The sequence below is a fragment of the Cricetulus griseus genome (genome assembly GCF_003668045.3).
Source record: "Cricetulus griseus strain 17A/GY chromosome 1 unlocalized genomic scaffold, alternate assembly CriGri-PICRH-1.0 chr1_0, whole genome shotgun sequence".
NCBI classification, from domain to species: Eukaryota; Metazoa; Chordata; class Mammalia; order Rodentia; family Cricetidae; genus Cricetulus; species Cricetulus griseus.
In genome coordinates, this window is record NW_023276806.1 from 7,101,892 (window position 1) to 7,129,869 (window position 27,978).

The following is a 27,978-nucleotide window of genomic DNA, read 5'->3' on the forward strand; positions in this document are numbered from 1 at the left end:
TTGTAATAGTAATCACTGTACATTTATTTTTAAATTAAGGAAACCATAACGAATACAAAATTACAACAATCACATGCCCTTTACATACAATGTCATTAAAGGAAACTCTAAACCAGTTTGTAAAGTATTCAATTTACCTCAAGTCCAAGCTGCATCTCCCTAAGACACTGTTCCCATCACAGTAGCCATTTTAAGCCAATCTTCTGTTAACACACGGGTAGTTTCTGTAGAGAACACTTTTCTCAGGACGAAAATGCATGGAGCATGCATAAGAAAATATATATATATTCGCAAATGCATTAAGTTTCTTTAGGGTATCACTGAAGAAAATAAAGCCCTGGGCTTTGCTTCTTTAAGCATCAATTTAAAAAATCACTCAAAGTCAATTGACTGATCAAACAGAAAATAGGGTTATTTTCAGTCAAATTATCTCTAAGTACTATGAAAATGCATTTTAAAGGCAGGCAGAATTTGCAGAAATAAAAATGAGACATCTCCAGTGATCAGTTAAGTCTACATCAATATTCTAGATGACACGTAACTATTTTCAGGAAGAACTGGTTGCATTGGCAAAGCATTCAAGTCAATGAAAACTTCCCTCCCGAGAGCACTCACTCACTACTGCTATCTAAACTCACTTTAATGAATTAACTACCAAGATATTTAAGAAGACAATTTACTAGTATCAAATCACTAGTTTTAATATCAAAATGAACCCCATTACCAAAAAACAAGTATACGCATTTCTGAAACAAACATCAAAGAATTCAAAATTATCACTACACTAACATGTATGTCATTAAAAAAAGCTGTAAACTTGTTTAAATATTAAATGAGTTTAATTTCAATTTAAACCATTCAATTTTCTACTGCCCTTAAAATCTCCTGGCTCACATTTTCACGCCCACTGGCTCACGTTTTCTGCTTCCCAGTTTACTTAGAGGCTAAGAATGGTGCTACTAAAATGCTTAAAGCACAGTGACGGTCATGGTAATGAATTAAACCTCAACAAGACAGACAATCCCCAGCATGTATAAGCATTCTCCAGACTTCCACACAAAAAGTATAACTAACCAATACTTCTCTACAGAGATTTGTTTTCTACGTAACATGCAGATCCCTCTCTCTCTCTCTCTCTCTCTCTCTCTCTCTCTCTCTCTCTCTTCTCTCTCTCTCACACACACACACACACACACACACACACACACACACACACACACAGTGCATGTGCAATAACTATATAATTTTAACTCAACAGTTCATGGAACATTTAAGTGAACAGCACTTTAAAATGAAAAGTGATCAAGAGCAGGTACATTACACCCTGTATCATTATGTATGGGAATACATTTCATACTTCTCAATTATGACTTGCCAATTTTACCTTCTACATTGAGCCCTTCTATGGTCCATGCTCATCGGCTCACCAATGGCATACACTGAAAGGATTCCTCTTTATGGGTAACTATCTCAGGACCTGATTTATGAGCTATGATTTGGTGCTTGCAGCATCTTCAGCACTGTGTGTGAAAATGAAGGCAGTATTTTTGAATAGTTCTCTTTGTTGTAAAGATAAGCAGGAGTTTTTTTTAATAGGATCAGCACATTTTAGAAACTGAATAAAAACAAACTGATACGGTGCTGCTTTAAGACAGTCATCTTAAGTCAAAATATGTACTAGTTATAAACATTGCTAAGAACACAAACATTTTAAACTGGCAAAAAATAAATGCAGCGTCAGTTATTAAGTTATAAATCAGAAACTTGGTTATGCAGACTATGAAAGGTTATTTGTTACACAGTTAACATTTCACTGATGCACATGCCTTTTTTTTTTTTTCAAAAGTTACTGCCAATATTCCTTATTCTTCCTTGTCAGCAAATATAAGTCATGAAAACAGAACTGTCTACCACTGACCCAAAATGTTCTTACTGAATTACTATACTTTAAAGCAGTAATAAAAGAGGAAAAAATAAAACAAACCCCCCAGGTTTGGAGGATAAAGAAAATGCCCTATCAGTTATACAAACAGGCTGTGAAGGCTGTTGAAATTTCTGACCGAATCAAGTATTAACTATTCTTACTGTAACACTTCTATAACTTGGGGGAGGGAGGCACAAAAAGATTCAGATGTTTTTCATTTATAGCAGCAATCTACTAATTTTAATGAAAAAAATTAAAATAAAAAAAAAACCATTACCCAAAAGTATAAACAGTTGCTTGAACAACTTAACGGACTTTCCACTAGAATGGTAGCATAGGTAACAGAGTACACTTGGGGAAGCAGTGGCAGACTGCTTTCGAGTGAGTACACAACCACAGAGACCTCACAGGGACAACATCAATGCACTGATATATTTATACATATGTCCTTAGGCTGTGCTTACCTGTTGCTTTTTGCAGCAGAACCTAAGGTGGAAGGTCTGGGAAGGCACTGTGAAGTATAAATAATTGCACTGTTTGCAATTAATAAAGATTTTAAACTTTAAACGAATCAAAATCAACAGCCTCCAACTTGTGAACTATGATACTGAATCCAACTATTTCCTTCAGTTTAATTACTAAGTGCACCACTTTCCTAGGTCATCTATGCAACAACATCATGCAAAATACTGAAATTGTTCATGTCAATACCCTACACTTAAGAGAATAGATAACTCCTTAACTAGACTATGTATACAGATCTAAATAGGGGTTAGGGAAGTCACTCTAAGTTACATAAAACAGTCAAAAACATTTCAAAACATCCACAATCAGCTGTACTGGTTTCTGCCCTATTATCTCAGTATTTTGGCCTCACACACCTTCCTTTAAAGTATATGCCAAAACAAATGGTGCTCCCCACAGGTGATAGAACACATTTATACAAAGGTGTTAAATGCTACATGGCTTATAATTTGCAATCTGAAAACACTTCTGTCCTACACATTTCAAGTGTTTCATATCACTATAAAAGATGCACATTTTACACTGAAAATCGGCATTTTAGGAGCCACGATAGATAATACTATTCAACTTTGTTAATGATCAATTTTCTTTAGCTATTAGCTAAAGCATATCAAAAATACTTACCCATTAAGCTCACTTAAAAAAAAATACAGAACTATAAAATATTCTATGGCAGTTATGGTTTCCCATAATATCAGCACTGTATTCCAACATAATATTCACACAGAATATAGCAATTGCATTATGTGGAACATGACAAAAAGACACTGTTGCAGTTCATCAATTTGTCACGCTGATGTACTTACAGTGCAATGCTCCTTGAAGGAACACAATCAAGGGTGACACACAGCACAGTCCTCCTCACCCCTACAGAGCTAGTTCTATACTGGCTGGATCAAACCTGCACTTCAACAGACAATGGCAAGACAGACTGTATTTGCATGTAGTCTAATAGATTAATATGCAAAGAGCCAACAAATATGCAGAGTAAAACAATGGTTTTCAACAAAACATCAGAACTTCAGCATGAATGTTAAAGAGTAATAAAATGATTCAAATACACAAAAATTAATAGATTCAATGACTGGACTTGTGCAATTACAAGACAATGCTTATCTATACTGCAAAAAGAAAAAAGTTCGAACATCTTCATACCCCAAATGTTTCAATGGCAGATGCAATGTAGCTATACTTTTGCATACTATTTACTTTTCTATCCTAAATTTAGAAAGAAACACACTATTATATACATTGAAAGAGTTGCTTTACATGAAAAAACAAAAGGCTTCTTATAAACTACTCAAATCACTGTCTGAAAACTGTTCAAAATGAGTTATGCTGAAACAGTCTTGGAAATAAGTGAAGAACAGAAAGGTTAACTGTTGTAGCAGCAGTACAGGTCTGAAACAGTGCTCATATATAAAAGGAAATTTCACTGTTAATGCAATGAAGTATACTAAAGATCACTGTATACACATGCAGTTTCTAATCAAACAGAAGGGAAAAATGAAGACATCAGGATTACTTGTGCTGAAACAGCCAAATACAACAGAAAAGATCCTCCAATCTACCACTATACTACAAGGGGGAAAAACATGCCAGTGTTTAAAAACTCAGTACTTCATGGGGAAAGCTTATAGATTTGTGTATATGTATCTTAATTTATCACTGCTAAGAAATTATGAATCCTTTACCCACATATATCCAACTTACCGACACAGGAGGTTTCATATCATTTATTGTAAAGCACAAAACAGGCATTTTAAAAGTGAAAGTATACATTGAAAAAGTACATTTATATCACAAAGCATTGACCACATAATAGTTGCAAATACATTTGCTGGAATGTGTACATCTACACTAAGGACTAAAAACAAACCAATTTTCATTTCTACACAGAAATAGTAACCTCCTATCAGTAGTGATAGATATTTTGTACATTTTCAAAATAAAAAAAGGGGGGGAAAACACTACTTTAAACCAAAAACAAAATTAAGATCTTCATCAAGTCGTCTGCATCCATATATTTAACAAAGGTTTTTTTCCCCCACACAATGAAGCAAATACTGTATTGTCCACTTCTTATTATTGGCCCTGTGCAGAAGAGATACATAAGAGATACACAAAAAGTTAAAGAAAATCCTTTAAATGGAGCTAATTCAGGAGTGAATCCTTTAAGAAAGAAAAACTGGTTAATATAAATGATGGTGGCTTCTTGCATGATTTGCAAATCCCTGGGGGAAGAAAATTTATTTTTTAAAATCAAAGGCATTATAAAAATAGCACTCAGATGCCAGAAAGCATTATAAAAAAAAACCAAATCCCCAAACACACCACACTATCGCAATTATACTTTACCAGTAAAAAGTAGAACATATTCCCAAACAGACAAACATGCAGAAAACATGGTTGAAGTGTGTGGGGGGGGGAACAAGGAGGAAAAAAAAAGAAAAAAGAAACCAAAAACCAATTAGCAAGCGTGTTATACCTGAGGTGCTGGAGGGTGCTGTGGCATTCCTTGGGGACTTGTCTGGGCATAGTATGCTGCTTGCTGTCTATAGTATTCAGCCCATGCTGCACTATAATCTGGCTGACCACCTGGTGGGGCCCCAGTGGGAGCAGGAACTGCTTGACCTTCAGGAAAAGAGAGGAACTTTATTGCTCCAACTATAATTAAGTCTCACAGAATCTCTTGTCTAGTAAAGATACCTTGCTTCTTGTAATATTCCTCCCAAGTCTTTGAATATTCTTGTGTCTGCCCTTGTTGACCTAAAAGAAACCCTTGAATTTTAATACAAATTTCCACCCACTGTATATACAGTTTATATGACAGGCCCAGAGGTCCTTGTTTCTCTTGAGACAGGGTTTCACTCCTGCAGCACAGTCTGGCTCAGAACTTGTAATCCTCTTGCCAACTTCCCAAGAGCTGGGATTATGTATGTGTCACTGCCCCTTCAGCTACTGTTTATCTTAAATATGCCTTAAAGAGAGAGGGAGAAAAGTGCAGCACAAACAAAAAATAGGTTCTTTTCATCTTAATCACAAATTGTAGTCTTTAGTTCATTGAACTATCAATAAAGACAAACAATGCAAACTCACATAGCTTTAGAAACAAAGGCAAAAATTCAGACATAATCTTTGACAAGGAAGGAGAAGAAACTACTTTAGATTCTATTTTTTTGTTTGTTTGTTTGGTTTTTCAGACAAGGTTCCTTTTTGTAGCCCTGGCTGTCCTGGAACTGGCCCTGTAGACAAAGATGGCCTTGAACTCAGAGAGATCCGCCTGTCTCCGCCTTACCAGTACTGGGACTAAAGGTATGTGCCATTACCACCACAGGCGGGTCAGACAGATCAGGATCTCACTATCCAGCTTGGCTGGCCTGGAGCTCTTGCTATGTAGACCAGGTTGGCCTCATCTTCAGAGATGTACTTGCCTCGGCCTCCAGAGCGCCAGGATGACAGGCATAAGCCACCATACCCAGGTCACAATTCTTTATCTGTTTTGGTCATCTGTTATACTATTGGTCTTACCCTACAATAGAGACCTACTGACATTTATAAATATTTAATCAGTATTTTATAAAGATACAAAACACGCACGCACTCAAGCCATAACACACAAAGACCTACTATGTTCATATCAGAGTACAGTTTTGCTAAAAATAGTCTGGCAGATGACATAAAGAACACAATCAATGAAACATGTAAAACTCAGCTTTAAGTAGTTGTTTTGTTTCTAAGCAGTGACCATTTTGAGTTATCAAATGAGAAATAAAATCATCAAATCATAGGAATATTGGACAGATTCTGTAAGGGAAGACAAAATAACTGTAGAGACAGTTTCTTAGTACACTAGTTAAGAACACAGGGTATTATTCAATATATTTAAAACAAACTGGTCTGCAACATACTTTGCAATGGCTCAGGCATAAAATATAAATGAAGTACATTTGGCTAAACACACCGGCCAAACCTGTCACTGATGACACCATTTTTCTAGCTTTTTGAAATTGCTAGTGCAGGGCTGGAGAGATGGCTCAGAGGTTAAGAGCACTGACTATTCTTCCAGAGGTCCTGAGTTCAATTCCCAGCAACCACATGGTGGCTCACAACCATCTGTAATGGGATCTGGTACCCTCTTCTGGCCTGCATTGTATACATGATAAATAAATTAAAAAAAATTGCTAGTGCAAAAAAAAGCTAACGAGCAAGCTCTCTTTTATGTATCTGGCTACATGAACAGGGAGCTCTATGGGAAGACAAAGGGACACCTTTTACATTTTGTAGCCTGCCACACACTGTAAAACTGCTCACAGAATAAGTCCAACCAACTATGTGAACAAAAACTGAGATCTATGACTCAAACTTAAAATGCACAGGGCAGGAGGCTTGTTTGGGCAATGCAAAAAAAAAAAAAACAAAAAAAAACAAAAAAACAAAAAACAAAAAACAAAAAAAAACTAATAGTACAGAAATTCTCTATTTTTACTTTCCATAAATAACTTCTCAAGATTTTAACATTTGGATCTTGAAAGGAGATACAATTCAAACTAAGTTTCAAAATTTAGAAAACTCTCAAATACCCAAACAGGGTATTAAAAGCACACAATATCTTTTATAAACTGTGCATGTGAGAGCAACCCTGGTTTTGACATAAGATAGATGGACTTGTAAAGCACTCTTCAGGCTCACATAGTCTGTATGAAAAACTCAAATCCCCAAACAACTCTGACCAATTAATTCATTCTAGGTCTCACCTGACCCTGCCTTTCCATCACACCCTCCCAACTCCCCACCGGTTAGTCTTGCCAATCTTCTGACACTTGAATCTGATTTGCATCTTAGCAGGCACTCCCCAGTATTTATGTGTAACTCAATAGAAAGCCTCACTGTTTCTGTAGGAGCCACCCTTATTCAACAGATCACCATGCTCAGTTATTTCTTCATAGACCTGCATTTGTTCTACAGTCATATTCTCTGGGCTTCAAGGTATCAGATGTCTTCAGTGTCAATACTTAGCAGTGTAAGGGCTTAAAAAAAAAAAAACTGTTGAGTATAGTTTGTATGTCTGAGCATACAGGACATGTATATGTGTGTAGATGTCAGAAATTGGTAAGTAGCCTTTCTGGACATTAGGTCATCAGTCTTTGAACAACTGTTTTTACCTACTGAGTCATCTTACTCAATGTCCTACAAGGGGCTCTTAAAAACATTACCCCAAATGGCTTCACTTACTTTCCTCAAAATGGGAATTACCTGTAACTCTGATGCACAATTCCTTACTGATTATAGATGTTTTTATTCTACTTATAACCTCTGCCACTCCATATTCTGTTCTGCCTCATGACGCAAAACACCTCTTCCTCCAACCTAGAATCTCATCTGTAAGAATCTTTGGTGTTGCCAGGCAGTGGTGGTGCACACCTTTAATCCCAGGAGGCAGAGACAGGTAGATCTCTGAGTTTGAGGTTAACCCTGGTCTACAGAGCAACTGGAGTTGAATTACAGGCTCCAAAGCTACACAGAGAATCCCTGTCTTGAAAAAACAAAAACAAAGAACCCCAAAAGAAGTCTTTGAAATTTTCTTGAAGTGGTACCTCAGGAATTTAGATCTTTTAGTAGAGGGTTGCTACTGGGGAGATGATGACAATTTAGTTTATTAACAATGGATTTGCTTTTAGCAAAAGCTAAAAATGAGGGCCCCAATCTGTGTGAAAACCTGGGTATGGTGGCACAGGCTGTAACCTTGGACCAAGTGGAGTGCGGGTCCAAAATCACCTCAGCCATATAAGTTTCAACTGCAGTCCCAGCCTGAGTTACGTGAGTCTTTATCACAAATAAGCGTTCTTCTTGCTTATTGGGTTTGTGAAGAAGGTACTTGGGAGCAAGGAATCAGGAAGTCTGATCAGGCTACTTTGGAGATAAAAGATCACTGGTGACTGAACCCAGAACCCATGTGAGCTAGTTAGCCAAGTACTCTACTAATTCAATTAAGACCAAGAGCCTTCAAGATATTCTTTCCATTTCAAACACACCAAGTCAGAACTTATAGCTGGTCAGCAAGCTCCTGGGAAGAGCCTGCCTTCCAACTGAGGTTACCAGGACACGCAACTGGCCAGGTTCAGCTTTTTAAGATGTAGTAGGGATTTGAACCCTATTGCACAAAAAATAAAAGACTCAAAGTCATAACTCAAATAAAAGACTCAAAATTTCAAGCTATGGAACAGAAAAGCAAAGCAGTGGTCACGGTCTCTTACCACTACACCTCAGGCTGAATGGGCTGATCCTGCAGCCGATCCTCAGTATGGCTGGAGAATCCTGACACTGAATGTCTCCCTAACCCCAGTGTGGTTGGAGAGTGAGTGAATCACTGATACTTGAGACTTGCTCCTGTCTTATTATATACCGCCCCCAATGCTGGGATTAAAGTTGAGTGATTTCAGGTGCTGGGATCATCTTTTCATGAGCTATTTCTCTTTAGGACTGGATCAATCTTTCATAGCTCTGGGTGGCTTCGGACTATCAATTAATCCTGAGTTCTAGGATTAAAGGTGTACCACCACCTCCTTGCTTCTGGCTGCTGGGATTAAGTGTGTGCCTGGCTTCTATGGCTTTGCTTTCTGAATCCTCAAGCAAGCTTTATTAAATCACAAATAATACATCACCACAGAACCTAGGTCCTGAAGCACTCTTATTTATCTACCTCCTCAGTCCTAAACCAAAACTTTTCACTTTAAGGTCTCTTATTTGTGATTATTTTAAAAAGATATTGAGGACAATGGGTTCAGAAGATTAAAAGAATTTTTATAGGAAAAATTAGTTTAACTATCATACAGTTAAAACTATTTAATACTTAACTAAATTACCTAAGTGTGTTTCAAGAGTTATGTGGCAGGAAATTGCTCAGTCTATTTTGTGCAAAACATGAAGATCCTCCCTCATTATTACAGAAAAGTACAAATGAAGAAAACAGACCCCCACACACAATTGTGTCATCTATATTCATCGACTGTGTGCTGGGAAGTGTTAGTAAAAAACTAAAACCAAAGTTAGTTAAAATGTCTATGCTCAATAAAAGCTACAATTAACACTTTAAGTGTACAGAATGGAAAACATTTGAAAACTGACTTCCCATGTAAACAAACCACAGGACATAACAGCACAGATTCCAAGCTTTGGCCTTATCATGCTCAATTCCTAATAATAATAATAATAATAATAATAATAATAATAATAATAATAATAATAATAATAAAATAATAATTACTGTTACTTCAGCAGAGTTAAGGTAGCTACATGCCTTGACCACTGGCTATCACAAAATGACTAATATACTTCTCCTCCTCCTCTGAAGTATTATACAATCATGTATAATCACACAGAACACTGTTTTCAGGTTTCACTGTCATAACATGCCTGGGATAAGGTTAAAAGAGAAAAAGCTAGCACATGTTAGCCTCAGGAGCATAACGCTGTTATCACTTCTCTAAACAGCTGTTCAAGCAGAAAACTCTGAAAGTAGCTTTGTAGAAAGTTGTGTCTCTAGCTAGAAGTACTTTTTACAGTCACCATGGCTGTGTGTGGTATACATTCAGTAGCTGTCCAATTCCTGTCACTGTGAGCTAATTTTCCCGCTTAGTTTCCAGTAAAACTCATAACTCCTTTGCTTGGGGCTCTAAAATTTAACCTTATTCCATTTAGACAACTACACAAAAGTATAATTAAAGCCACATATATTATTTCCTAGTAAGGAAATTTCTACTAACTTGCTGACAAATGCATTTCCTTGCCATATAAGCACAATTCTTAAATTTCTCTGAATGCCTTTAATATATGCTGTAAATCCAATGATTTTAGAATGTCACCTTTCTTGTTTATCATAAAAATATAGAGATCCTTATATAAAGTATTAAAGACAGAACAAATGTGTTTTTTTAAAGCAAAATCTAGCCTTCTAATGTGTATTTACTAAATTCTCATTTAATTAATGAATTCAAATGCACAGCATACCCATTTTCTTGTAGTACTCTTCCCAGGCCTTTGTATAATCAACCTGTCCAGCTGGAGCTGGATTCTGCTGATCTCCTTGTTAAAAAAAACAAAAACAAAACAAAGTTAAATTTTGAGGGCAACTTTTCATTTTCCCCTGCACCACTGAGCTGTGTACTAGCGTGCACTGCTGTGGGGACACACTTGACAGCAGGTACAGACGGGTGCACAGAGAAGCTGGCGAGATGGTTGTTAAGTAAAAGCACACGAAACAACTATAGGACACCAGGTTTCTGGCTGGTTTCGAAGCACGAGAGTAGAAATGGAAGGTATGTCTGGGCCTGCACGTTTATAAACATACCTCAAAAGCCTTTCTAGACTTGTATTTTCTGTATGAGTGTTTTGTGCACATGCTTATTTATTATGCACTGAAGGTATCTGGTGCTCTCAAAGGTCAGGAGAGGGCACTGGATGCCCTGGGATTACTTATGGTGAGTCACCATGTGGGTGCTGGGAACTGAACCTGGGTCTTCTGTAGAAAACAAGCACTACTACCTTGCCATCCCCCAAACACACTTTCTAATACTCTTATTTTGAAAAGGGTTATGATCATTAACATTTAAATAACAAGTATACTCTGGTTTCTCAATTCTACCCTTGGGAAAAGGTGAATAGCTCACTGATTGGAGCTCAGAAGACAAAGTATCTCACTGTGTCAGGTACTAAGGAAGCACCTGAAGAATGTCAGAGGACACCAGAGTCACCTTGAAGATAATCCCAACCACCCAAATCTAGGAAAATAGAACAAAAGCAGTTAAAAAAAAGCTATTTCTTGTAGTAAAATAGCAAATAAAATACAACGACAGCAACCAACAGTTAACAATTATAGTAATAGCAGTTTACTAAGGCAGGGCTTATTAAAGAGACTAAGGCTGAGGGAGACAATTCTAGCAAAATACTAGGTAATAATTCCTTATAACAAGTGGAGGTATCACAGTACAAAAACACGGCAAATAGCAGTGTGACCAAGTAAGTGATCAGGGTTTGTAACTCCAAGGGACCTAAGCTGACAGCTACTTAACAATCGATTTACACTCTTTAGAGCTATTAAAGGAAAGACTGAGGGGGCTGGAGAGATGGCTCAGTGGTTAAGAGCACTGACTGTTCTTCCAGAGGACCCAGGTTCAATTCCCAGCATCCACATGGCAGCTCACAATTTTCAGTAACTCCTGTTCCAGGGAATCCAATAACCTCATAAAGACATTCATGCAGACAAAACACCAACGTACATAAAATAAGAAAATTCACACACACACACACACACAAAAAAAAAAGGAACTGATCCATCTTGAGACTTAACAGACCTAATAAATATGTTGTATGTTACTAGATAGATCTCAAAAACCCTGGACAACCGGCAAATCTAAGCAAGGGCTGTGTATATATCAGTGATGAACCAACGCTGAGAACTGACGATGGTTATATATTTGGAATGAGAACACAAGTATGTATAAGGATAATAGTTTTGAGTAGTTCTTTTCCTAAGTGTTAACAGACATATCAGAGTAATGGAGAAAATGGGGGACAAAACAGTGACTGTTTTGGTATTTGACATCGTTCTTCCAACTTTCACTATGGTTTGTTACTATTTCAAAGTGACTTAGTATGTTTACCCAGTCACAATGGAGTCTTCCAAATATCAGGTCTAGGGATCTAACTTAGTGTTAGCAGAGCATGCACAGGCCCTGGGTTCAATTCCCAGAACTGAAAGTCAAAGAAAAAAGATGTTGGTATGACACACTCATGTACTTCACACATACATCCAAACATAAACGTTGGCTTTAAAGTAGGAAAAAAAAATTTTTCAATTACCGTAGTTACCTTGCCCATTGGTTTGGGTTGTAGTTGGTGCCCCTGTAGGGGCTGCAGGCGGGGGCTGTGCCTGCTGTTGGTAATAGTGAGCATAGTAAGCAGCCCACGCCGCCGAGTTTGGATCCGTTCCTGCCTTAGCTACAATTTAAGAAAAGAAAAATTTCACTGTTACATGTACATTCACAAATCAATACTTTTCTAGGGATCCCTGACAGACTAGAAAATTCACAACAAATGGAAACTTCCAAGTATTTCTAGTATTATCATTGCTAACATTTGGCTTTCAGCTCAGAAACATGAGCCTCAGCTCAGAAATTTCCCAGCTTACACAGTTAGTGAATGATGGAACCAGGATAGGAATGGTCTTTTGGCTTAAAATCCAATGGTTTGTGTCAGCCCAATCCTGTATCTTGGCTTTTCTCCCTCCCCCTGCAAAGAGCAACAGTTGTGTACAGAAGACATCTATAGGCTGATTTGCACAAGACACAGATTCTGTATCTTACAACCTTGAAATTACTGCTATAGTTCACATCTGTACAATCTTCAGGTATCCCAAGCATAGTGTGTCATCTGACACCTCCCACAAACACATTTTTGAAGCCACGCCTGCCCCATGTAACTGACACAGGCTGGTGTTCAATGTCCACCTTTTCCGCCTCTACTTCTCCAAGTGCTGGGATTCATGCTGTGGCCTCTGCTGTCAATGTTTTCACGAAATGGACCTCCTGTCCTATTCTTTTGTGTAGGCGTGTGAGAGCATGTTTGCTCTTGTGTGTACATGTGCTGGGAGGCGGGAGTTTGATTCTGGATGTTCTCCTGAATTGCTTATCCTTTTTTAGTATAACTAATTTTCTATTTACTTATAATTAGGTGTTACCTGTATCTATGCTTAGTGAGGTGTCTAGAAGGTGTTAGACCTTGGAAAAGGAGTTCTGAGTATTCTGAGCTGCCTGATTTGAGTGCAGGGATCTGAACTTTTATCAGTCCCATTTCTCTCTGGACTCTTCACAAATCTCCATGACCTCGGGTCATGGTTAGCACCCCCTGCACCAAGCTCATTGTCCTAACCCAAACAAATGTGGTCCTTTACTTGTAATCAGCATGTACTGAGAACTTACTATTCTTTAACACAGTAGCAACCCAATTATTCATTTAAGATCAAGAAGAGTCTCAGAAAGGTCACTCAATTTCACACAATCAACTAGTTCTAGGACTACTGACAACTATATAAATCTCAATCTTCTAACAGTAGTTTCTTGAAAACAGAGACAATAAAATACAATACATTTTAAAGTAAAGCATAAGCAACAATGATCCTGAGTCATTAACTTGTTGATAAACCTGAGCTTAGACAGTATTTCTGCTAGATGGGTTTCTTATCTACCAAAGGCAACACCGAGAGCCACACTCACTGACCAGATCTTACAGTGACATCACCATTACTAATCAAAATGTGAAAACACTACAGAATATTTTCCTTTGAGATCTTAAAATGTATTATTTGTGTACATTAAGTACATGTCTGTGCACCATATAGGTGAAGAGCCTGCCCATGGAGGCCAGAAAAAGATGTTGGATGCCCTGAGATTGGAGATTCAAACGGTTGTGAGCAACCATGTGGGTGCTGGGAACTGAACCGAGGTTCTCTGCAAGAGCAGCCAGTGCTCTTAACCAGTGAGCCACATCTTCAGCCTTGTATAATTTTCTTAACCACAGCAGTTATCCCAAATACCACTCATAGTGCATGCAATCGAAGTTACCCAGATAAAACCTTTTGATTCTTCTTCTATTTAAACACGCCATTCCTAAATGCTTGTTAGAATGAAGGGAAGGAAAGCTTCATTTAAAACTGTCTGTAGTGCAATCATATTTGATGCCACTCCCACACCCTCCAAGTCCATTACTGCTCATACTGGGAACACACTCTTCTCCTGGCATAAACCCATCCTGCACACTCAGATGCCACCACAATTCAAGTTGTGCTGCTGCTGCTTCTTTTTTTTCCTTCCCCGGGACTGTTTTTCTGCATAGCCCTGGCTGTCCTCAAACTCAAAAGATCCATCTGCCCCTGCCTTCTGGGTGCTAATCGCCTGGCTCAAGTTGTTTCTTAAATGAGCAGAAGTTGTGGTTATTTGGTGACTGAGCAAAGTTCCTATGATTTTAACATATATATTATTGGGCCACATTAAAATATTAAAATGTTTAACAATTCCAGCAAAGCAATTACATTTAGCTCAATTACTTTGGTTTTTCAAAAATAAATATATCATGTAGAAAGTAATCTACAACCCGGAACATGTTCTTTGAAATTTCTCCACTGAATTCTAAACTAAAAGGCTGCAAAGTGTGTGTGTGGGGAAACAAAACCAGTTTGGGAGCATGTAAATGAGAACACAATGATACAGAAAATCCAGATTAGAAGAAGAAATACATATTTCAGAGCTTTGGTGTGTATTAGGAACCTAATTTTTGCTAATATTTTAAGGTGCCTTATCAGCAATGATTTATATTCATCCTCTTTAGGAACTTAGCAGTGTTAGACACATTATTTTACAAATATGAACTATTATGGATAAAGTCACAACACACTAGATAGCAATTTTATCTAAAGCTTAAAACACAGTACTTACTTTTCATAGCATTTCATTCTAGCTTTCTGTTTTAATCATTTAAAGTTAATGTTTAGCCTAACTGGGCTATACTTGCACTGTAAGAGAAGCTGAGGGCCACCTTGATCTACAGGCTGACACCTTGTCTCAAAAACACAGCAACAGAAAAGTCTTTCTTAATAAAATATTGTTATCAGTCTTACATTGTGGTAGCAGGCAAACAATACAGACAACATGTTAACAGTAGGTTATCTTCTACCTGGGTCAGGGGGAGCCTGTTGCTGCCAATGTGGATAAGCATTTCCCCACCCCTGGGGAGCATATGGGGCTGGAGGACCACTGAAAAGAAAAAGACAAATACCATTTACCAAAAGCCAGAATCTTAAAAAAAAGTTTCATTATTTTATGTGTAGGTTTTGCCTGTGCATGTATTGCATGTATGTGCAACCCATATGCATGCCTGTTGTTGGAGTCATATACCCTCCTGGTACCAGTTATGTATAGATGGTTGTGAACCACCGTGCGGTGCTGGGAACTGAATCCAGCGTCTAGGATCTTTAGGCAAAGCCCAGAACCAACCAAATTCAGTACTTACTGGGGAGCTGGGCCAGGTGGTCCTGGATTGTAAGGTGCAGGGTTGTATGGTCCCATTGGAGTTCCAGGCCCTGGAGGCCCAGGAGGCCCATGAGGACCTGGAACCCCATGGGGCCCATGGGGTACAGGTGGCCCTAAAGGATTTACTGGGCCCTGCAAAAAGAAAAGAAACAATAATAAAGAAAGACACAAAACATACAAGATACACTTAAACAGTGTAATGACTGAGCAACTCAAAGGCCAACTACTCTTAAGAAAGTTTAAATGTACCTTCCCCTCTTTATGGTTAAAAAAAAAAAAAGTCAAGATTATGGACATGTAAAATTCACTAAAATAGAGAACTAGTAAATTCCCTTTAGCTCTTACTCCTTTTCAAACAATGTTTTTTTTTTTTTTTAACGTTCTTTTTATATAAGACTGCCTAGTTCTTTTACTTTCCTAATGTCAGGCTATCATGTATTTCCCAGGTAAGTCTCCCTGAATTCTTCTGTCACAGGAATTCCATTTAAAGCAATAATTTAAAATACTGTCCTCATGCTGTGCCCATCCTAGCTTTCTAAATAGCATACAACACATTAGGGTTATTCTATAAGCTTATCACAAAACTTTTTACCACTTTCCTCCCTTATTTGGAAATAGGGTCTCACTATGTAGCTTTTGCTGACCCTGAACTCACTATGTAGGCCAGGCTGGACTTAAAAAACATGTGCCTGTGGTAGGCCACCCTGTAAAACTTACAAGATGTCCTAAAACATCTTTTTTTTTTTTCTCCAGTTAATATCAACACTTTGAACAAATTGCTTACAATTTTTAAAAATTATTTTTAAGGGCTGGAGAGATGGTTCAGAAGTTAAGAGCAGTGGCTGCTCTACCAGATTCCAGAGGTCCTGAGTTCAATTCCCAGCACCCACATGGTGGTTCACAATGGTCTATAATGAGATCTGGTGCCACTTTTTGGCTCAAAGGCAGGCACACACACAGGCAGAATACTATATATCAATCAATCAAACCAATCTGAAAGAGTACCAGATGCTCTGGTGCCATTGTTACAGGCTCTCTTACAGGGAACTCAATCTGGCTCTAAGTGCTTTTAACTGTTGTGCCATCTCTATAGCCCCACAAAATACTTCTCCAGTATTATTTCCCAATGATGTAACAAACCCTGATCTGGGTCTATGAGGCTAAGAAGATCAGCTTGGGATAGTGGTGTATGTCTCTAAGGCAGGTAGATCTCTGAATTCAAACGTGCTTACTCTCATCTTTCTACTCTGGTGTCAACTTTTGGAATTGCTTAGCTTGCAAACACCTTCAGTTTATGAACAATTACAACTGTGTGTCTATCCAATTGAACCTGTACTACCCTTCCCACCCATGTCCTATTTAAATACCTCATGTCTCATCTGCACTGCCCATATATATACACCCACAGCATTAGCAGTAACTTAAAGAGCCCTCACATTTTCCCCACTGCTATAAAAACGCTCAGTCAAGCCGGGTGGTGGTGGCTCACACCTTTAATCCCAGTACTCGGAAGGCAGGTGGATCTCTGTGAGTTCGAGACCAGCATGGTCTACAAGAGCTAGTTCCAGGACAGCCTCCAAAGCTACAGAGAAACCGTGTCTCGGACCCCCCCCCCAAAAAAAACAAAGCGCTCAGTCAAACACTATTTGCTTCATTATAAAGCCACCATGGTCAAGGTGCACCCCCAGAAAACTTCACAAAATTGACCATGTATCAAAATCACTTGAAACATCCTTGCTTTTGTTTTATGGAGACAGAGTTTCTGTGTAGCCTCTACCTTCCGCCTTCTGGGATCCAGGTAGACATGTGTGTGACAACAGAGGCTGGGCTCTATTCTACTTCACTTCATGTGAGTGTCAGGGGCAGGTGCTTAAGGAAATCAGGATCCACAGACCCCAGGTCTTTCACTGACTGGTCTCTCCCTTTATGGTCTAAGTGAACAGGAAGCTCATTAACTTTGCTGGGCTAGATGACCAAGGAACTCCAGAAGAACAAACCATCAAACCAAGCCCACATTTCAGACCTCTAATGATTGGCAGGCAGTCGTTCCAAAAGCCAGAAATTATAAGTTCCTTCAGTAGAATGGGAGACAAACATCTTCATCACTATTTTTACTGAGTGGAGATGGGTAGTTTCCTGTAACTGTGAGGTGGCGGCTGTCCTCACAGACTTGTAACTCATGCTTCACCAGGTTACCTGTACTTCTGGGCATCTTTCCTATGTTGTTACATGCACACATGCTGTGCCTTAAAACCTGAACTCAGATTACAAAGTGTCCGTTTTCCCATGGCACAGTTGAATTCACACTTTTATAAAGGCACCAGGAACTATGTTACAAACGAGAAGTTTACTCACCCCAATCTTCTCTTCTATGAGTTGCCGAGCATAGTCTATCTGCTGTGGAGTGCCACGAATTGTAAAAAGCTTCATATTAGGGTCTGCGTTAGGTGGAGGGTTTCTCTGAAGCTCTATTCTTGCGCCAGATTGCTGGCTTATGCTTTTTATAGTTTCACCTCCTAAAAAAATAAATAAATCAAGACACTAACTTCTCTACAGTTCAAAGAATGTAAGAAATACTACATTTTTAAACGCACCAGGCGTTGGTGGCTCACGCCTTTAATCCCAGCACTCAGGAGGTAGAGGCAGGCGGATCTCTGTGAGTTCAAGGCCTGAGCCAGATCTACAAAGCGAGTGCCAGGAAAGGCTCAAAGCTACACAGAGAAAACCAAAATAAGTAAAAAAGCACCTATTTAATTTGGCCATTAGATAAAGCTTGGTAGCATTCCACTGGACAGTAATTTATTAGGATTATCTACTGTTCTTCCATCTACAACTCATACTGAATACATTAAGGTCTACTTAAATATATATACACCCTAATGTGAGCCATTTTAACATAAAGATTACGATACCTTTCTTACTAAACTACTTCCAAAAATAAAAATAAATTGATACTATTTGCTTACAAGAGTCCAGAAAACTCAGCTATGTTAAACAAAGAATTTAAAATACATTGCCTTTTCCAATTATCAATCCAGTTTTCCCAGTTGGCACAATGAAATTAAACTCCTGCAGTCCACCAGGTGGTCCCATATTCCAGTTGCCCTGACCTCTACCTCGTCCTCTACCACCAGGTCCAGGTCCACCAGGATTACCAGCCTGAGGAAGGAAAAGCAAACAACCAAAATGAACAAAAACTCTGATAATTTTACAAGGCATTTCCCAACTTGCATATTTCTCAGCAATGAAATTATGAACTTAACTTCCTTTTATTTATTTAGGGTTTCTGAGGTAGCTAGGGCTACACACAGAAACCCTATCTTTTCACAGAATTGTGTTTAGCCATTTTAATTAAAAAAAAAAAAAATCAATGGATTCTGATAAAATGTGGAGGGTTACTTTTCAGGTATGATAAAAACTTCCATCAAACCTGAACACTACGTAGAAGGTCTGTGATAATCTCCGCAGCATGCTGACATCTGTCTGGAGGTCCTGTTATCTGTGCTATCCTATCTGGTGTTGTTCCATCATCTACAAAAACAAGGAAACAATCAATTGTCACAAACCCATTATGAGTGATAGATTAACAGCTATCAATTCTCAAAACATTAAATATACCTTACTAACCTGGCTTAAACTGTATTCGAACACCAGCATCATTTTGTATTTTTTTAATCATTTCTCCATTTCTTCCTATGACAATGCCAACAGCAAATCTTGGAATTGGGACCTTAGGCAAGTAAAAGATGAAGTATATATATATACATATATAAAGTCATTTCTCAAAATTCATCTCCATCAAATCATAAAAGCAAATATAGTAAACGATCATGTCAAATAGTAACAAGATAAGAAACCGGGAAAAGGACATCCAATGTCAGCCTGCCGCACTACGGATTAGGGTACAGCCACTCCTGATTCCGGGTTCACTTACATCTATCCCTTCATTTCCTCCTATTCTTGAACCATACTCATTCCGAACTTCTCTGAAACCACCTTGATCACGAATTAGCTCCAATACCATTTCCTTGGCTTGCTAAAATACAAAGTTAACCAATTTAGAAAAACTCTCAAAACATTTGCCCACCCCATCAGATGTTTTTGAAAATAAATGACAAAGTGAGATTCACCTGAACTTTGTACGGGTCACCAGTGATCCTAAGAGGTTTGTCAGCACCAGTATTTTGAGGCCCATCTTGAATCATAACCATTTTAACTCCAGCACGTTCCTATTAAAACCATGAATATAACAAGTTAACAAAAGGTAGTAAGTCAGTTTAAAAGATTTAATAATAGTTTTTTACAAAATAACAGCACCTGAAGTTGTTTAATAGTTTCTCCCCCCTTTCCAATAACGAGTCCCGCCTTGCTGGCAGGAATCATGATTTCCTGAACTGCATTTCCGGGTCCATCGCCATGATGAAAGCCAGGGGCCGGTCTTCCCTTTTCAACAATCTGGTCCAGTAATCTTTTTGCTGACCTGTTAACAGATGAATATTCAAATAAAAACGTGTAGTGTAACCAACCTTACCCAAAAATGCAACATAAAAGTCAAATTTGGATGCATTTATATGTTGAAAGGCAGGAAAAATTGTAAAAATGGGGCAGTGATAAAGTGACTCTAAACCAAATATAGTAATGCAGTTATAGGGATAAAAGTCTTCAAGTAGGAAGGAATGGTTTAGGCAAATGAACACAAATGGAAGCAGTGTCTCAATACCAGAGAAAAGAACACAAAGGAAGGCTGTTAATAACATTTTAGTGCAGTACGAGGCAATACTGTCTTTTCTAAGTCGCCTGTCTTGGTCATGGTGTTTTTTGCCACAGCAACAGAAGTAACTAAGACACTGAGAGGAGGTGCTGGGCAGTGGTGGCCCATGCCTTTGGGAAGCAGTTAGGCAGATCCCTGAGGGTTCAAGACCAGCCTACAGAGGGAGTTCCAGGACAGCCAGGGCTATACTGTGAAAACTACCAAAAAAAAAAAAAAAAAACAGAACAAAGAAACAAACTAAAGACCCAAATCAAAGACGACTGTTGAAGAAGATTGGTTAGACTCATCTGTGTGTAAGCCAATTCAGGTTTTAGTCATTTCCTGTGTTTGTGCACTGTGTGTAGGCCAAATCACAACCCTTCTTTGTATAATATGCTCCTTTTGAGATAGGGTCTTCTCAATAGTCTTGAACCCATCAAGCAGTGTATGCTGGCTGGCTACCAAGTCCCCCAAAACTGCATGTTTCCAACCTTTGAGCAACCCTGAGATTACAAGCTCATTATTACCACACCAAGTGCTTTGGTTTTAACTCTTAGGCTCAAACTCAGTTCTTCTTACGTGGAAGGCAAGCACCTGGATGTCTGTTTCACCTCAGTCCCTGCTTTGTAACAATTCTGTGTCTTAGGTTTAGATGATGAACCCTACCCAAGACAGGCATGATACATAAACTTTCAAGGCTATCAGCAGAAGACAATGGTGGAGAAATAATGAAAACACAAACATTAGTCTTCACATGGTTACTCTGAGTAGATGTAACATTTTCGAACTTACTGGACAGATTCAGGTGTTCCAGTTAGCATACAAGACCTTTCTGGAAGGCCACCACTATCTGCAATTAAAAAGAAAAGTTTAGGTCAAAAATACATTATAAGTGGCATCATCATCTTTAGAAACATAAATCAAAATAAAAAACTGAAGTTTTCTAGCCACTCTCAAAAAAAACTTTAAGGGCTAGACAAAAGGAGGCGGAACACACACACACACACGCACACGCACACGAACGAGACAAGTAACGTTACCAGGAGCTATCTGTATTTTGCATCCAGATTCCTGCTGTATGCGAGAGATCTGTTCACCTCCTCTGCCAATTACTAGTTGAGGAGGAGAAAGGAAAAGTTACTATTTACTCTAAATTTCTAAAGCATGGTTTATGCTTTAAAAACTTAAAAATTATGTTACTTACTAAATCCAACCATTCCATCTGGAACTTTGTATTCTTCTGTCATTACCGATCTGCTAAGAAATGACAGAAACTAGTGTTTTCTTCAAAGAAAGATAATGTGTGCTTGTATATAGAGGTAATCTAATGAATCCAATCTTAGTGTCTCCCAGGTCTTCAATGAGGGGGCACACACAAGTGAGCAAGACAGAGCACTGAAGACCCACGGGAAGAGTTCAGAGTGAATGCCACTTAATTGACTTTACCCTCTTTTTTCTAAAAGGTGTCATTTCATCCTATTTCCCCAATCACTAATATCTTACTCTCAAAGAAAATAATGATTCTACATCATCTTTCCAACAGGACAGAAATTAACCACACATACAAAATATATAAACTAACTTGGTTATAAACACGCAAAGTAAAGTTTTGATTGTACCTTTGCTGCTGATGCATCGGAGGTAACTGTGCTCCAAAAGCTAAAAAAAATAATGAAAAAAAAAAAATCAAAGTTCAAGTTTACTTAACACAAGCACACCAAGTATTCTAAATTCTTTCCCTGGAGAGAATAATTTCAGACTATTCAAATCACCACTGATGGTGGCAAGAAAGGGATAAATATACTAGTAATGGCATACAAAACACCTCTCTTTCAAGTGGCACATGCATAAGATTTGGAGTAATCAAATTATATACATAATTTCATCAATCAATGTTACATATGCATGGCCACAATCAAAAGACAACCATTATTTTAAAAAGAAAAAGGCAAATCCTAACTAGACCTTCTTAATTCCTACCCTGCTGGCTGTAGCAAGGCACACCTTTAATCCTAGCACAGGGGACGGACATAGAAGCAGGTCAAAGCCAGTTAGGGTCCTATCTGGCTCAAAAACAAAATTTCCAACACCAAAACCCCACAACCCATCAAGAGCAGGAACAACTGGCTGAAGAGTCAGTTCAAGGGGCAACAGCACACACTGCTCTTGCTGTCCATAGCACCCACAAGGTGGCTTGTAACTACACAGCTCAACTTGGAGGGAATTCCTGTGCTATCTTCTGGTCTCTGGGTCCCCACACACAATTTTATATATAAATGTTTTTAAAAGTAGCAACAAAACCTCAGCTTAAAATACTTACAGTCATTTTGAGGAGCAACTTTTTTAGCTTCTGGTTGATCTGCAAAATTAAATGCCTTTTATTGTTTGTCAATTGAAAACAAAGCCCCCCCCCCAAGCAAGAATGCCAATGGTTTATTAAAAGTAGCTGATATGGTTTTCCACTTGAACCAAAATTGCCATAATTCAACCTAGATCCCAAATCCTAAAAAAAAAAAAAAACAAACAAACCCACAAACCTAATTTCATTCATTCTCTTCCTGTCTAAACAATACACTGACATTTAAAATGGCTTAGAATGATGAAAGACCAGAGTACTTAGCTTAAATGTTGGCAGATACCACATGCTAAAAGCTAATGATGCTTCTTCTACTGTAAGAACTGACAATTGAGGGAAACTATATAAAAAACTGACATATCAAAACACGAGTGTATCTGACATTGATGACAAAGCTTTACCAGAAAGGAAAGCTTGCATTACAGGAGGGTTTCAATCTAAACTGTTGTATCATCCCCACATGAAACATTTCACTACATGAGCTTAGCAAAAAACAAAAACTCAAAGCAAACTGCATAAGTGCCTTTCTCAAATAAACAAATGCACACAACACTAGAACAGACAACCTACAGCTCAAAGCACGGTCACTACTCCCAGTTCAAGGGTTTTGTGTAGCAAAAATTCAGACACTTAAACCAAGAGACAGTCGTGTCCACTTAAGAGTCCACTGGCTTGTTTATTTCACGGTTACATACTGAACACAGGTAATAAATAAAAATTCCTGCCTTTAAAAGGAGAGGGCATTCCCTCCCAGTGTGCTGTACTGCTCGGATTTGTCCAAGAGCCATCTACACATAAAATAAAAAGAATACATTACACACAACATCTGAAGCATCATTAGCTCATTTTTCTTGCACATTAAAAACCTCACTTGCAAATATAAATGTACTTAAAAGGAAATCAAGTAGTTCCACGAGGGCTACCAATACATTTCTACATGCTCAATCAGAATCCTTCATAAAAAGGGCAAAATAGAGCATCAAAATTTATACATCCATCAGAACTAAAACAAAAAGCACACTAAGTGCACAAGTGTCAATACTTTTTAAAAATAAAAAGCGCTACAAATGCACCTTTACTCCATGTTTACAGTTAAATCTGAAACATAAAACAAAACACTAAAATAAAAATGGGAAACCTGCACCAAACATTATCCTTTAAAGTGAATTTTGAAGTAAATGAACATCAAAAACATCCATAATTGAGAAAACTCATGACAGTGTTTCCTAAATAATTTATATTATTGTTTTTAGCATTAACATGAAATCTATACAAACTCTAAGCATAATCCTAAAACAGGAAAAAATTAAACTGTTTTCTATTGCAGTACTTTCTGCTAGACTCAAATTATAACCTACCTTTTTTCTGGGTCTATCTTTTCCCCCTTTCCTTCTAGGACCAATATATAGTAGCATTTTGATAAATTATTTCAGGCTATAACTTACCTCCATCTTCTAAGGGTCTCTTTTGTCCCCCATAACCATAGTCATTTGAATTCAATGATGTACCAGCATCACCTCCAATTTTTGCTGCAATCTTAAAAAAAAAAAATCAGAATGGTTACTAACACACGTTTATGTACTACTCAACTCTAAATTTCCTACAACACACTTTTTTAAAATAAATTATGAAAATTCACTTGTTAGTATTAATTCAAACTGCAACTCAATTAAAAATGCCATCAGTACTTTAGGGAGCTAACATTAATGGTCTGGGACTGAGCTCAAGATAGATCTTATTAAAAAAAATCAACAAAGCAACCAACAGGGCATCTCTAGGAGAGAATCAACAAGCTTCTAGGAAAATCTGGATCCTAATACCATCTTCTCCAGGCCACAATTCCTCCTTCAAAGGGTACACATAGGCAATTCTGAGATGTTAACACTATGCTGCTCAAGTTACATGTGGTTACTTGTAGCAAACAGGATGAATGTAAAGCACCTCAAAGAAACTATATTCAACACAGACCAAAATATAACTGAGTAAGAAGATCTTATATTACTACTGAGCAATGTTCTTTAAGATATATGCGGGAAACTGGGTGTTGGTGGGGCACCCCTATGATCCCAATACTTGGAGGCAGAGGCAGGCTGATCTCTGTGAGTTTGAGGCTTGCCTGGACTACAAGGCAGGATCCAGGACTGTCACACAGAGAAACCCCGTCTCAAAGAACAAAACAAAAACAACAGAAAGGAAAACAAAAACTTCTGAAGATAATGATGTAGAACTAACCTAATTACGTTTACTATAAATAGGAAATTGGGGGAGGTTAAGGAGTATATTCAAATATGGATCTGTTGAGTCAATATATTCCATGTCAACTATACCTCCTACGGTCATTAGATTTTCCTTTTCATCTACAAATAGAAGACTCTGACACCCCCAATACAGTCTATGAAAAAGAAAACAATTTAACTCTACAGTGGTGATCCAACTTACTAACCACCTGCCACTTCCCCATTAAAAGTCTCTTTCATTGGTGGGTATCTAGTCTTTCCTGAAAGTTTTCCTAGCATCACCTGGAGATGGATCATTTCCACCCCTTGATCTCCAAACACAGCATTTATAAACAGTACCTCAGGGATTGAAGCCCACTGTCTGGGACTGATAGACAGTGGTGTTAGCAAGGACGGAGTGCCAGAGAAGACGGCATACGGAACCAGAGGAAAATGGCTCAGATAGTTGACTACTCTCTACAGTTAGAGCTCAGAAACACTTTTGAGTTTACTTCAATTCTAAGAAAATTCATAAAGGACATATCCATATTCCATCCATGTAACAACTTTACAACTATTCAAAAGGAAATGAAAGATGGTGCTTGGTTTGTTCAAAAGAGCAAACAAAACTTTAAAAAAAAATTGAAGACTGACCAGGACAATGGAACACCAGCAATCAGATTACTCTCCAAAAATTAACCTTAGAAATTAATTTCCTTTGGTAACCACAAAGATGAAAATAAAATTCCTGAAGACCAATTCCCAATACAATAATATGGTCTTACTCTGTAGACCAGGCTGGCATTCCTTGTCCCAACTTCTCACATGCTGGAATTATGAGCCCTGAACTCACAGAGATATGGCCTGTCTCTGTCTCTGCCTCTGCCCCCCAAGTACTGGGATTAAAGGCGTGTGTGTGCCACTACTTCCAGCTCTTGTTCTGTCTTACTTCAAACAAAACCAGCACTTAGCACCTTCCTAGACGGCCCATCCTTTCATTTTGGAGTTCAGAGATGATTCTCAGAAGGTATTTCCTAAATTTCTGCCCACACTTCTTAGTAGTAAAGCAGATCTACTTCTGGTGCTTTCTAGAATTGTGTCTTTGTCCAGTTTTCTCAAGCAGTCTGAGCTTACAGGACAGCTGTGAACATCATCTGAGCCAGCTCAGGATGGTTAGCACAGGCCTAACATACAGTGTAACCTCACCAGTCCACCACAACATGCAATTCAATTCTAAAGCAGGCTCCACAGCAACACTTCAAGACTGTGTTTTGGGCCCGGCATAGTGTCAGGTGGATCTCTGTGAGTTCAAGGCCAGTCTGGTCTACAGAGCTAGTTCCAGGACAGCCACGGCTACCCAGAGAAACCCTGTCTCACAAAAAAATAAAATAAGTGTGTTTTGGAAAATTAACAATGTTTTTTATCCACCCCCAAAGACATGACAAACGTGCATTTGACAGTAATGGCCGTGCAGGCCTGTAATTCCCGCACTCAGGAAGCCGAGGCAAGACCCAAAGTCCTGGAGGACAAGACAGCAAGGATACCCCTGTATCTCTAAGAGTCAACATATCCACAATATACACTTGAAAAGAAAATTATTTTCAAAACAAAATCTTAGCTAGGAATGGGTGGCACATGCCTTTAGCCCCAAAGGCAGAGAGGCAGGCCTGGTCTACACAATGAGCTCAGGGGCGTCAGAGAGCTAGCTACTACAGGATGAGGTGCTCTCTCCTTACTATCATAGGACAGTGAGTGAGGGGATCTGCTGGCGCCATACTCCAGACCCACCAAGTCCTGGTGGGACAGAGGCGTACACAACCAGTGCTTGCTAGAGACCACAGCTTATTCATTTCCAGTCTAGCTGTAAATTCTATGTTCCTGCTGACTGAGGTCTGTACAGGCTGCTGCTGCTGCTGCTCTGTCTATGAAGTGCACTGCAGGAAATGCATGCTCTCCCAGGACCCCGCACAGGGCTGCCTCCCTGCGCAAACATTCTACATAGCTGTCAGGTTGATTTTGTTGCGAATCACAGCATTAGCTATTCTGCTTATCGGCATTTGATCCCTGGATTACCACACCTCAGAAACCAAGAAGCTGGGGGGGGGGGGCACACCTGTAAGCACTCGAGAGACAGGTGTGTTGGGAAGGGTGCCTTGAATCCCAGGCCAGCCTGTGCTTTCCAAGGCCCCCAGAGGCCCGGGGAAAGGCACTCATCTGAGTCCGTCCACTGCGCTGGGACCCACAGGCCCGACACGTAGGGCAGGAGCATCACCTCGCCCAGCGACCCTGACTTGTACTCACTCACTCACTCACTCACTCACGTAGACACACAGTCACACTCACAGGCACTCCACAGTCACTCACACACTCAGCCCGGGGCGCCGACGCTCGTCTCCCAGCACGTGGTGGCCGCGGCGCGTCCCCGGCGGAGGCTGGCGGGGACCCGATGGAGCGGAGCCGGGTGAGGCGGCGCCCTGCGGGGAGAACCACACCCCGCCCCACACGGCCCCTGCCCGCAGGTCACAGAGGCTCCGGGGGTCCGGTCAGCGGCAGCGGGGCCTCGGCCCCGGGCCCGCGGCGGGAGGGGCGGGCACAGCGGCCTTTGTCTCCCGGCGCCGTCCCGCGCCGCACAAAGAGGACGGGCGAGCACCGCCGGGGGAGCACCGCCCCGGGAAGTCTCCGCTCGCTCGCTCGCTCGCCCTCCCTCCTCCTCCCTCCCTCCCGCCCGCCCGCCCGGCCGGCCCGGGCGCGCTCCGTGCGGAGGCCGCGCGACTGAGAGACAGACAGACAGAGAGACAGAGAGCGAGCGAGCGAGCGAGCGACTGCGAGCCTGACCCCGGCCCGGCCCGGCCCGGCCCCGGCGCTCACCTGCCGCGCTCGCTGCAGGGCGTCTTTGAAAGCGTCGTTCACGCCGCCGCCGCCGCCGCCCGCGGAGCCCGACGAGGGCGGAGGCACCGTCGAGTAGTCGGCCATGCCCGCGCTGCAGCCGCCTTCGCCTCGCCTTCTCCTCGCGCGCCCGCCCGCTCGCCCGCTCGCCCGCCCGCCCGGCCGCGGAGGCCCCGCTCCGCTAACCGCTAAGAAAGGCAGAAAATGGCGGCCGCCGCGCCGCTCTCACATTCTTG

At 39.8% G+C, this 27,978-nt stretch overlaps 1 protein-coding gene across 19 annotated transcripts; it reads right to left on the reverse strand.

Moving 5' to 3' along the window:
- Fubp1 (far upstream element binding protein 1) lies at nucleotides 1–27,963 on the reverse strand. 19 transcript variants are annotated; one of them, XR_003481120.2, is made up of 23 exons: nucleotides 27,725–27,961; nucleotides 24,086–24,176; nucleotides 23,366–23,428; nucleotides 22,605–22,643; nucleotides 21,904–21,943; nucleotides 21,489–21,541; nucleotides 21,325–21,396; nucleotides 21,077–21,134; nucleotides 19,852–20,014; nucleotides 19,665–19,763; nucleotides 19,469–19,570; nucleotides 19,162–19,264; nucleotides 18,965–19,065; nucleotides 18,552–18,693; nucleotides 17,890–18,050; nucleotides 15,515–15,666; nucleotides 15,179–15,258; nucleotides 12,311–12,448; nucleotides 10,460–10,534; nucleotides 4,938–5,083; nucleotides 2,389–2,435; nucleotides 1,385–1,520; nucleotides 1–224 (listed from the first exon to the last, which is right to left on the reverse strand). XR_003481120.2 is itself a non-coding variant. In XM_027395143.2 (22 exons), the coding sequence occupies exons 1-22, from the start codon at nucleotides 27,827–27,829 to the stop codon at nucleotides 1,490–1,492; spliced, it is 2,052 nt and encodes a 683-aa protein (XP_027250944.1). In that variant the 5' UTR covers nucleotides 27,830–27,963; the 3' UTR covers nucleotides 1,115–1,489. The 19 variants fall into 19 exon arrangements, 15 of the variants coding, with proteins under 15 accessions (XP_027250944.1, XP_035307141.1, XP_027250942.1 ...); XR_003481122.2 differs by lacking the exon at nucleotides 1–224 and adding an exon at nucleotides 3,256–3,355 and having other exon boundaries at nucleotides 1,115–1,520; nucleotides 27,725–27,960; XR_003481121.2 differs by adding an exon at nucleotides 3,256–3,355 and having other exon boundaries at nucleotides 6–2,435; nucleotides 27,725–27,960.
- Between the last annotated feature and the right edge of the window lie 15 nt (nucleotides 27,964–27,978).

Excerpts from the sequence above, each read along its gene's own strand:
- Fubp1 (XM_027395141.2), bottom strand. The coding sequence starts at position 27,829 with ATGGCCGACTACTCGACGGTGCCTCCGCCCTCGTCGGGCTCCGCGGGC. Across the intron at positions 23,429-24,085 it reads GAGACCCTTAGAAGATGGAG|ATGGCTCTTGGACAAATCCG; the intron begins GTAAGTTATAGC and ends TTTTATGTGTAG. Across the intron at positions 19,066-19,161 it reads TCGAATACAGTTTAAGCCAG|ATGATGGAACAACACCAGAT; the intron begins GTTAGTAAGGTA and ends TTGTTTTTGTAG.